This window comes from Papilio machaon, chromosome 13, assembly GCF_912999745.1.
Source record: "Papilio machaon chromosome 13, ilPapMach1.1, whole genome shotgun sequence".
Taxonomy (NCBI): Eukaryota; Metazoa; Arthropoda; class Insecta; order Lepidoptera; family Papilionidae; genus Papilio; species Papilio machaon.
The window spans coordinates 936,630-948,929 of record NC_059998.1 but is presented as its reverse complement, the minus strand read 5'-3'; the positions used below and the strand labels follow the sequence as shown (position 1 = coordinate 948,929).

Here is a 12,300-nt window from a genome sequence, read left to right as displayed (position 1 = left end):
AAGGAATTAGTTACCTATTATGTCGAGCAAAACACTATCCTTAAAGTTAAACTGTCTCACATAACTCTGTTAACTCCCTACCTCCCAAGTAGGGTTGCGAGGTCGCCAAACCTACTAGCCGGACAGACCAACCAGTTTGGCCGGACATTTGGGAAGAAAGGTCGGACACCCTATAATATTTAGGATTTTTTCTCAGTATTAATAGGTACACTCTCGTTTGGGAAATGTCCGGCTTTATCCGGACGCCTGGCAACGCTACTCCCAAGGCATGGTAAAAAGGGAAGTAGAAATTTCGCCCAAGACTCTAGTAGAGTTAAAATCGTTTCTGTCTAAGTATCAAGGTGTGTTAGACAAATGTATAATAATCACATAAACAAAAAAGTAATGAGATTGAATGTGGATGGCTATAAAGGTAGAGGAAGACCAAAGAAAGTAAGGATTGTGTCAAAGAGGACATGCGTAAGAAAGGGATGAATTCAGATATGAAAGCTGATAGAAATGTATGGAGGAGTAGTACATACTGTGCCGACCCTCCATAGGGATAAGAACAGGTTGATGATGAGTGTTAGATAAAGGTGTAAAACACAAATAAAAAATTCAACTAAAATTGTATGTAAATTCCTTCACACTCAAAAATGAATAATAATTATAGTAACAAAAAAAACTCACTTCTTGGCCGGCACTTCAAGTGATGTTCCAACATCGCCGTTGGTAACACTGACGTCATTTTCCGAAGAATTTTCTCGCACTTGCACAGAATCTTGTTCCGTCATTTTAATATTCCACACAACACAGAATAACCGGACAGTATTAAATTACTTTTTTTTTTTAAATAATTATAAAGCTGTAAGACATACAAGGACTTGATAGCAAGTGGACATAAATGCTGGCTATCAGAAAATAATCATGTAATCGTTTTTATCACATCGTTAATTGTTCGATTAGTTACGAGCTCTTGTCTTTGATATAATTGGCCGACATATTTGATTAGGCTGCGGTACACTTTTATTTAATTTAACTTTTTTTTAATGTGCACCTTAGATCTAGCCGTCTTTTCAACACCGTTAGATTTCAGTGCTCAAACCATCCATAAAAAAATGTTTTATAAGTTATTTTTTTTTTCAGTGAGCATGAGATGACATCGACGCTGGAAAGCGTAAACGCTGTAACCCCGAAAGTATGAACTTTACAGGAGAGCCAAAAAATCATAACTCGTGAGCTGATACGTCTACAAGCATGCGGTATTTAGCAATGTTGTGTAGTTTGTACTAACCTATAATAAAATCATTATCGTTTGATAATGGTTGAAATTATTAACGTGTGAAAAACATATTCGCGATTTCAAGGGTCACAGCGTTTATGCTTTCCAGCGTCGACATGTTTATAATCAGTGAAAACACACGTGAAGCAAAAATTGTTATAACATTGAAAAAATTTGGAGGGGAATGGATTATTACATCATATCACGGTTACGGGAAAAGACTTGTAATTTAATATTAGGTTCTAATTTCATATTTTAGCAGTGAAAATCCTGTATTTATCATTAATTTTTCAAGTTTTTATTATTGTCTTTCAAGTTTTTCAGCTATCCTTAATTTATCGATGACTCAGCGTTCATGTGTTGTCATAAAGTTCTTTCCCGCCATCTGTTATTTACATTTTAGACTAAATAAAACTTTGTATTTCAAGATTTGAACACTAGATGGAGCGGTAACTGTTTATGGATAAGAACTCAAAATATTTCTTTGAAATTGGTAGGGTGCTGGTACATTTTTAGTTCATCTTTTTTTGGCATAATTTTGGTCATAATTAATGTCGATAGATGGCATGATTTACAAGCTATCGGAATTTGACACTTATTAGATTCATATCTGACTGAGTGGCTCTCAAATTCTTTTTTAAACCAATAATACCTTAAATAAATATAAATTAATAATAAATTAGTGACATGGTTGTAAAGTCGCAGATCTCATCAAGCCATAGTTAAATAAAAGCATAGACGAGCATAAAATTAATAGTAAGTAATTCTTTTTTGTGACTCTTTTATACTTTTTTGGGAGCCTTGGTTTCTGAACTGCTGTTACAATAAAATGTCTTTATTACGCCTATGAATAAAATGCCATTAGTTATATTTTCGTTTTTATTTAAATTATATTAATTATGATTACAACCAGAGGCATCTGAACCATATGAGCGCCTGAGTGCGAAAATTAGTTTGGCGTCCATTAACCTGGTACATTCTACGTATACATTCGCTGGCGCTCCCAGGACTCAGCGCTTGAGTTAAACGGCTCTTATTACAACTAAAATTAAATTAAAAGCTAAAGAATATTATTTTAAAAAGCGTTAGATAGGTAGACTTTATTACTTAGGCATACTCATATACAACAAAGATTCAAGCTATTCAAAAATCTAAGATGGCGGCTTAGTGGTGTTGTCATCTGGTTTAGCTGTCACTATATTATCGCCTTCTCGCTCGTACAAGTAGCTCGTGGCTAGCGTTGTGCTGCTCACACCGTAACTATTGGGCTGGAAACCGTTTTGTTGTCCGTAGACTGGTTGACCGTATCTGCTATCAGGGTTGCTGTTGTCTAATTGACTGACGCCGCTGAAATGAAGAGGTTATGTTCTTTAACTTGCTAACTCTATCGAATTTACATAGGTACTGTTGAAACTTAATCACATTTTTTGTCATTAATACAAAATACGTTTTTTTAGCTTTATAAAAAGGAAGTCTTACTGCATCTTATCAAGAATTATCTGGATAGTACATATATTGCCTACGTAATTCTTCTTCAATGAGTAGTCTTAATGTTTATTTGCAAATACTTTTAATATTATTACTAAAAAGTTTTAATAATTTCTAATAAGATTGTATTATATTGTAAACTAGCTTTTACCCGCGACTCCGTCCGCGCGGAATAAAAAATAGAAAACGGGGTAAAAATGATCCTATGTCCGTTTCCTGGTTCTAAGCTACCTGCCCACCAATTTTCAGTCAAATCGATCCGGCCGTTCTTGAGTTATAAATTGTGTAACTAACACGACTTTCTTTTATATATATAGATATATACAATGCGTTTCAAATATTAATGAACATGATCCTATGCTATATTGTGACGTAAATAAATAAATTCGTTTGTAACCTTTGATCTCTATAAGGTCTTCTTTCTCCGACGCTTTGCCATCCACTGGATTGTCCATAAGAGCTGACGTCTTGTCGGTACCCTCCAGTTTGACCATAGCCAAAAGAGCCGCGGTAGTCCAGTGCGGGGTCTCTGTAACCGCTCGAATATCCAACACCCTGCCAACCGCTGGAACTGGATTGTGGTCTGAAATGGTATTAAACCAATTAAGATGCAATTTGTATAGTTAGGTCTTTGTATGTATTGTGTCTTATTTCTTTATCTTTATTGAACGCTATGGTCTTTATTCATAAAAAAAAAATCAGACCTAGAGTATTCAGGTCGTCCCCAGTATTGGGACTGGGCGTTGTCAGGCCTGCCTGATGCGAAGTAGTACCCTCGGCCGCCGGCATCCCATCCCGACTGGCCGCGGTAAGTCTCGTCCCACGGCCTGAAACTGACCCCAAGTTAACATATTTATATAGGTATTTTTCATTTTGATATCTTTAAATGCCACTACAGTTCTTATTGAGGTCCCCATATCCGGTATTGGTGATTGCCCTAAAATCCGCTGCTTTGGACCTTTTTTGGTGACAACGACTTTTTCTTTAAAAGTTTAATTATATTTGTTCAGTGTTTCTTTTAAACCCGGTTTGATTGATCGTAATAAGTTTAATTTGAAAAATAATCACAATGCTTTATTATTATTACGTTATTGTAAAAGAGAGAGAAACAACTAATATCAGATTTATGAGTTATTTATAATCTGTGAGTATTTACATGGATGGAAAATGGGCAGACAACGGTGAAAATGTTAGGTTATATTTGCAACGGTTTGCCATTACATGGTCGTTGAATACATGTGACAATGGCGAATTAGGCGAAAGCGTGGATTTTCTGTATTATTCGAACTTTGTATCATTATTAGCTTTGTTCAGTGACATGATTCAATAGTAACGGTTTATTTGTTATTACAGTAAATGAACTGTGAGGTCATTGAACATTATTTTGTATAGAGTATCTTCTTTTTTATAGGTACACAAGTTATAGACGATTAATAATTATATTTTAACAAAAATGATGATCATAACGTAAGTATACATACCTATCGTGTGGTCCCCTTCCTACACTTGGTCCATACCCTCCATACGCATCATATGCACCTCCTCTGTCGTAACGATCGTCGTAATAAGGTCTCCTGTACCCATTGTAGGCATACCCGTCATATCTACCTCCATACCCATCATCAAATCGATCGGAGTAAGGATTATACCTGTCATATGGTCTTCGTTCTCTGTACGGATCATCGTAGTACGGTCTCTCATGCCTATACGGGTCTCTTAAAAATCTGTCGTAATAGTCAGGTCTATATCTATCTCTGTCTTCGTGTCTATGTCTATCCCTGTTACCTTTCCTGCCGCTACTCGGTCTATCTTTGTCGTCGTGTGGTCTTTTCTTGTCTGTATCATTCTCATCTTCAGTGCCGTTCTTATGTCCGTTCTTTCTATCGTTGCTATAGCTTCTGTCATCGTCGTCATAATCTTTTTGATCGTGCCGGTTGCCAGATGTCGGTCGGTTTGATCTTCTGTCATCGTCGTATCTATCTCTTCCCCTGTCATAATCATCTCTATCATCATTTCTGTCATCATAACGGTCATCACATCTTCCACATCTGCTGTCATAGTCCAGTCTGTCATACAAGGGACGTCTCGCTCCGTATCTTTCGTAGTAGCTTCTCTCTTGACGTTGCAATGTTGCGCTTTCAGTTGGAGTTAAGATTGCAGATAAGATGCTACCATCTGCTATAGTTTTTTGAAACTGTGTTGAGATCAACAGAATAGATGAAAGTATCTGTAATAAAAATGTTTTTTTTTTGTTGAATTGTGACCCAATTATAAATTTAAGTTATCGCTTATTTATTGATATGCAAGTAATTTAGACAAAAAAAAACGATTAGTATCTACAAGATTAGTTCTGATGTATGTTGATTTTATATAAATAAGTCAACTTTCGTGAGACATTATCACTGACTTATATAGAAACGGATAAAACACTCACGTATATGTATCCGGTGTCGTCACCGACTAGTTTCGAGCCCTTCGGGGGCCCTTCATCAGAGAGCAACGGGCCGCGTCCGCGAAATAATACCGGTCCCACTCACCCTGATGAAGGGCCCCCGAAGGGCTCGAAACTAGTCGGTGACGACACCGGATATATATACGTGAGTGTTTTAGCCGTTTCTATATAAGTTAAATAGCGATGTATATAACAATGTAAATTGATGTTAGAAGTTATTTACAATTACAGTTGAAACGCTTAACAATTATTCCGTTATCACTGTATGAAGATCGGTCAATAGCGTTTACAGTTTTTGTTGCATAATTACAATACGACTTAGCATTGCTTCCTGCTGGTTTTTTGTCTGAAGCGTCATTAAAATATGTTCCGGGTTTATGTATGTTGCACTGAAGTTTATTTACTTAATAACAGAATATAAAACAAGTTCATACAATATATTTTAATAGATCCATCTAAAATGGACGGTGTCCTACGCCACCTTGGCTCAATCTCTAGTTTTAAACTCCTATAAATTGATCCACCCTTCAAACTTTGACCTTCTAGTCAAGATTTAATGTACTACATATTTCTTTGTGTTCTAGCCTATCCTCATAATTCAAACAACCGAATAATATTGTAATTCTAGTTGCACAATTCAATTTCTGGTGGAACTTTTTCTTATCAGGTGTTTAACCGGCCATTCAAAATCAGTTAAGCGAGAACAACTGTAGTATGGTCCGGCTCCTGATTTTGGCCTATTTTGCTTTAACATTGTGACATCATTCTATTGTTTTCGGCGGACGTTATATGTACTGTACTTAGATGGTAATAATTGCACTCGTTTTATATATGAACTTGGTTTCAATGTCACTTATTATTTTTTTGCTTTAAATTTGAATCAGGAAATTATTGTTTTATATATGTTATGTGAGCGCATATTAAGCACACTAAAGCGCTAACAGCTAACATACTTAGATTTTTTGAAAACTCGTGAACATTTTTTACATCTAAAACCGCTACATATTTAGCATAGTCTAAGAGCCAACTTAGTATTATTTTATAAAGAATTAAAGTATACAAGCTACAAACATTTATTTAATTCAAATGAATGTTGAATATGTACGTAAAATTTTTCGGTATTGTGAAACGAATTGTATTCAAATTGTAACAAAAGAGCGGTACAATTAAAAATATAATTTGCCTACACGGATTACAACCTTGAATCTTACGCAACTGTCCCATAACCTTTTGTGATGTACGATTAGTAACGAATTATATGACTGTAATGACCCGAATGTGGGAATACCTACAAAAAAGGTTTCAGGGCTTTGAAAGAACTAGTTATTAACCGATAGCATCTTTAGCTCTCTAAAAGTATAGTTTTACGACGTATAATAATTTGTATATTAATATTGAAGTTATTTTTGTTTTAAGATTTTCATAGCAAAACTTCTTAAGCAATTGATTGCTATTTCAATTTAAATAAAAAGCCCTTCTATGACAAACATGAAACATGTTTACAAGTATTTCTAATATAGAAAATTGTTGAAGTCCTTATATAATTATAAAGGAACTATTCTCAGCAAAATTACGTCTAGAAAAATGTTTTCCATTTTTTTTAATTAGGTAGTATTTAAGTCAAATATTAACTTTTAATGGTTACTGTACTAAAATATTAATTTTAAATCTCTTACCAAAATAATTATTTGTTCCATCTTTATTGTGTCCCAGCTTAACGACCCGCAAAGTTCATTCTCCGCAGTCAATACCACTGGCCGTTAAACTTGTTTAAAAAAAAAAACGAAAAAAAAATTCTCACATATCCCAGTACAGTTTATTCACATACGCTATTCTAAATTTAAAAATGGAATCAAACTTTTTTTTTTATTTATACCAATGTACACTGCATGGAAGCATTCGGTCAACTGGTCGATCTCGATTCACTCGCATGGTTTATAATAATTACGATAGTTGCTTTTTTGTTTGTTCGTACGTCTGGCTGGGACGAGGCCCTATGGTTGCTTTTGAAGGTTACACGCATTACGCGTAGCTTTAGTTTCAATATACTACTGACTTTGTTAATAAATTACGCAATAATTTCAGTGCAAAATATTCGGCAAGTAAAAATCGATTCCTAGACCTTTTCTAGTGAAGGTTGTAAATGAAAAATTTGCCCATTTGATGTAAATTTAAAATTACATCTATTAATATTAAAAAAATAGAATAGCACGTATTTATATTTACGTTGTTTTATATATACATAGTTATTCAGCTTAAAAACATATTAATATTTTTTTCCATATCGATTTATTAACCTATTATCTATTTAATACATTTTATATAAAAAAAAAAATCAAAATATATTATATAAAAATAGTATATCACCGACTGCGGAATCCCATGACTCAAGCAACCAGCGATGAGGGCTACAGAGACAGACACCTCCTCGCTATGCGTGCGGTTTCTAAAATAACTGTCTTTTGTTAGGCCCTTAATATAACTGTTTAGCGAGAGCTTCTTAAGATGTTGGTCGAAGCTCTTCGCTATTAGTCCATTCACAGATACGACTATCGGAATAATGGTAGTCGATTTCATACGCCACATGACGGTAACCTCGTGAGCCATGTCTAAGTATTTTAGCAATTTCTCGTTTTCAGCTTTCACGAGATTCTCGTCATGAGGAATAGTGACATCGACTATCATTACATAACTCTCAGACAGGTCTATTATTACTATATCGGGTCTATTAGCAGTAATAGTTCTATCCGTAATAATAGATCGATCCCAGTAGAGCGTGATATTTTCCAGAACAGGTGAAGGTTGGTATTGGTAATATGGTACCTCAGTATCCACAAGAGCATATTTAAGGGCAAGTTGCTGATGGATAATCTTGGCCACTTGGTTGTGTCTATGCAAGTATGCACCGTCCACAACTCGAAAACAACCGGAAACGAATTTATTATTATTATTAAATCAATATTATTATTAAAAATAACAACTCTGGGTCTGTATCGTATAGGCCTATAGAAACGTTAATACGACCCAAATTCAACTAAAACATGTCCGATCATCGGAGCGGAACCGACACGTCATTCTGTGCTTTATAACCACCGGACCATAGGCGACAATTTTATCTACCCTATGTTGAAGTCCCACCTCACTTGTATTCAAAAGAGAAAAAAATGTACTCGAAACAAATTCACAATCGTATAGTTTTTTTTTAAACTATGTTAAAATTTGTATTATCTGTGGGCCTAGCACGAATATTTGTGACAATCACCTTCCCATCATCATCGTTAATTATTTATTTTAGAATAAGTATGAGATTTTTACTTTACGCCCGATATTACGCTGCCTACATTTTATACAATTTTTTCGATGACGATACAAAGGCGATTGACACAAATATTAGTGCTAGGCTCACAGAAGTCAAACAAACTAGTTACGGATGATTTTCTTAATTTGTGTGTATCAAATATTTCTGTATTTATCCGTGACTTTATAAGGTATTAAATTAATTATCTAATATCTTATATTTTTCCGATCGTTCCGGAGACAGTTTTGTAACCTCAAAATACATCCTTTGGAAGTAGACGCCATTAGTGTAACAAAGTGCGCGTAATTCCGCTATAATATGTGGTTGTAAACGGATGACATATGCCAGAACCTGCCAGTATTGCTAGCGTACGAGTATTACAACATCTGTTAGTGGTATGAGGTGCTTAAAGGGATGCCTTTCATTAAAGGAAATAACATATTAAATATCTTTGTTTTTTAAATAAAGTAGAATAAGATTAGTACTATTTGGTAGGAATAGGATGAGATGATTATCGGTTAATTCTTATAAAAGAAAACAGCAAAATATTAACGCTATTATAATTTTTAACTCATATAAAAGATTGTTATAAGCTATAAGAAATGTAACATTTCCTTGCATAGAAATGTCTTTATTTCACACCAAATTATATTCCTTATTAATAGTAGGTTAACACTTACCGTGGGTTTTTGAGACCAAAATCTCAGTATGAAACATTCTTCCCTGTCATTATCTGTGACAAAACAGAGATAACAATATGTTTTATAAGCAGATTCTGGTCTCAAAAACCCACAGTTATTAAAATTTAATTAACTTAATTTTCATTGCAAACTTTATTTATTAGTTTGCTTTGCAATAAACAATTCAGTTTCATCGATAGATGGCGTTGGTGCTCTAGATTTTTCTTCAAAGTCCTGTTCAATTTGCTGCAACGTTTTATCTTTAGTTTCTGGCAGATATAAATACAAAAGATACGTACAAATACCCGTTACAATTCCGTACATTAGAAACGTACCGTGAAATCCTAAATTCTTGAAGAGCTTAGGCGCATTCTTTAATAATATAGCATTATAAGTTTCGAACAATAATATCGCTACAAGGAACATAGAAGTCTTATGTTTTAAGGGAATCACCTCTCCGTATACAGATGTAGTCATGATCATAGGACCGCAACTGATCGCAATCGAAAAACAAGTAAGTAATATTATAGAGAATATGTTATTTTCAACTACAATCAACAATTTCACCAGGTACAAATAAAGCGATGTTAGAAATAGAAAAACTACACCTATTGCTGAAAAGCTAATATACATTGTACGTCTATTGAGTATCCTCGATAGTAAACAACCAATAAAAATTCCAAGGATTGTTACACCGTCCAATATCAGCATTATTAGATACGCAGTGTTCTCGTTGTTTGTTATTTTTTTCGTAATTTCCAACACGTATATACTACAAACTAACTTCCCAGAGAAATGGTACTGAGTTACAGCCAGTATTATTAAGAAAAGAGGTTTGTAAAACTCTTTCGACGTATACTGCGAGTAGTAAAAGGATTTTCGTTTCTCAGCGCGAATATTCAAATAGTCTGTCTGTCTTTTTATCAATATTGCTAAATCACGTTCAGATTCCACGCCACAGCCGTGCAGCCAGCGATAGGATGCTTTGCACTCTTCAAAACGTCCCTTACTTGCCAACCAGTGTGGTGATTCAGGCCAGAAGAACGCAGTTAACGAGTAAAAGCAGACAATCATTCCCAAGATTGGTATATTTCTCCAATGGAAGAATGTCCCGATGATGTTAGCAATCCAAATGCCCCAGAAGAAGCTACTGGATTTAAAACATAGAAAAATTCCCCGATACTTTGGTATTGTATACTCTGATAAAATAATAACGCAGACAGTTAAGCAACAAGAAAGAAAACAGCCTTCCATTATCTCTGCTACTAGTATCTGTTTGGCGTTTGAACTTAATGACATGAATAGAAAGACGAGAAATATAGTGAAGACACTGATAATGACTGGCCATCTACGTCCGAAGTATTGTGTGAACAAAAGTGTTATTACCACCCAAGGCAGAGTGCATGTACCGAAGACTGAATCTGTAAATTATAAAAATATATTTTATCTTTTGCTAGCTTCTACACTCACGCCTCTGCCTTCGTAAAAAGAATCGTAAAAAGAAGAGTCACTCCTTTCCCTTCTTTTAATGTTACTGATCTGATCAATCTCTTTTCCTAGGCTATATCAACACTGCTTTTTACACTTTAACATTACAAATTTGTTCGTCACTCTTTTTTATATCTTGCATCAAATCCTGATGCCCCATCTATCCGCTTGCATTTCGCAATTCCATCTACATAAACGGCTTATTTATATAAACTTTTTCTTACTATCTTACTTATATTATAATTGCGAGTGTTTAGATGGATGGATGTTTGTTCAAAGGTGTCTGCGAAACGGCTAAACGGATCTTGATGAAATTTGACACATATGTAGAACATAGTCTGGAAGAACAGATAGGCTACTTATGAAGTTTTAAATTCCGCGTGGATGGAGTCGCGGGAAAAGCTGGTATTGGATAAAAACTTACATAACCAAGACGCTGTCTCATCGTCGACAGCGTCAGTTGAGTTTGCGTCTCGCCGCAGCTGCGGGATGAGCACGGTCGGTGTACCCATACACATGCCCCCCAAGAACAACATGTTCCACACACCAACACTGATGAATAACTGTTACATACAAATATAAGATAATGTTCAACACAAAAGACAATCATCTCTCTTTTTTCCTGCGGGTATTCACTCCTTCTTTACTCATATCTACATTGAACACAGAAGTTGTGGAGTAGATTTCGTTTCTTTTATTTCGTTACAACATTCTTTTATACTTCTTTCTCTTCTTCTTTGTATATATATCTACTTCTATTTATAGCTTTTCTTGTATATGAAAATATTGTAATCGATATTTTTACACGTTTTTTTATGTCATTAAATTGCAATATTGCTCTTTCTTTAATCATCCTTTTAAAATGTTCAAATACCATATTTAATTACAATTGAATAATATTTGAACATTTTTGATGAGCCTGAATATAATTTTTCACAAAACTTACCTGTTTCAAAAATAATTTCGATGGTAACCATTTCTTTTCTTGTCCATCTACATTGTGCAAACGTTCGTTAAAATCCATTATTTATTTGTGATCTGTATTTAAAATCGATCATTTAATTTTATTTGTACGAACTGAAATGTAGATTTTCATTTAATATATGATTTATTTCCCAAATAAACAATAAAACCTTATAATTTTACTTCAAATGTAAAGGTTAAATACGTGTGAATAGTTTGATGTCTACATTAACAATTAAATACTATCGCACATTTAGAATTACAATTAATGTACGCACTTTTTACCACACAAGTTATACTCATATGCAAATAAAAAAAATGTATTTACATTTAGATGTGTTTTATATCACAAATGGTATAGTAATTATAGCTTGCTAGTGAATTATCAACTATGACAAAAATTCTTAAATATTAACCCGCGACTCCGTGCGGAATAAAAAAAATGCACACAAGATAAAAAAGTTCCTATATCCGTCTCCTAGTTCTAAGCTATCTCTTCATCTTCAGCTAAATCAGTTCGACCGATCTTGAGTTATAATTAGTGTAACTAACACGACTTTCTTTTATATATATAGATTGATACAATATATGAGAAATTGCGAACATTTGAAATTGCGCGAACGGCAAAATATGACACGTATGTACTTAGATCATACATTTATTTTTTACT

The 12,300-nt window shown here is 34.3% G+C and overlaps 3 protein-coding genes across 4 annotated transcripts in view; all 3 read right to left on the bottom strand.

The window, feature by feature from the left end:
- Positions 1–883, bottom strand: part of LOC106719329 (unconventional myosin IC) — a 41,717-nt gene extending 40,834 nt beyond the window's left edge. Inside the window, exon 1 of the mRNA XM_014513650.2 lies at positions 670–883. Within this exon, the coding sequence (XP_014369136.2) occupies positions 670–773 (104 nt within the window). The 5' untranslated portion in view covers positions 774–883. The remainder of the gene's footprint in view (positions 1–669) is intronic.
- Positions 884–2,182: 1,299 nt separating this feature from the next.
- Positions 2,183–7,097, bottom strand: LOC106719314 (glycine-rich RNA-binding protein RZ1B). 2 transcript variants are annotated; one of them, XM_014513627.2, is made up of 5 exons: positions 6,878–7,097; positions 4,231–4,976; positions 3,454–3,582; positions 3,147–3,332; positions 2,183–2,608 (listed from the first exon to the last, which is right to left on the bottom strand). In XM_014513627.2, exons 1-5 carry the CDS (start codon positions 6,896–6,898, stop codon positions 2,413–2,415), a joined length of 1,278 nt encoding a protein of 425 aa, XP_014369113.2. In that variant the 5' UTR covers positions 6,899–7,097; the 3' UTR covers positions 2,183–2,412. The 2 variants fall into 2 exon arrangements, with proteins under 2 accessions (XP_014369113.2, XP_014369114.2); XM_014513628.2 differs by having other exon boundaries at positions 3,454–3,576.
- A 2,235-nt stretch (positions 7,098–9,332) lies between these two features.
- On the bottom strand, positions 9,333–11,691 carry LOC106719289 (sugar transporter ERD6-like 9). Its single transcript, XM_045680669.1, has 5 exons — positions 11,614–11,691; positions 11,092–11,230; positions 9,964–10,600; positions 9,515–9,672; positions 9,333–9,448 (listed from the first exon to the last, which is right to left on the bottom strand). Exons 1-5 carry the CDS (start codon positions 11,689–11,691, stop codon positions 9,333–9,335), a joined length of 1,128 nt encoding a protein of 375 aa, XP_045536625.1.
- Positions 11,692–12,300: the final 609 nt, after the last annotated feature.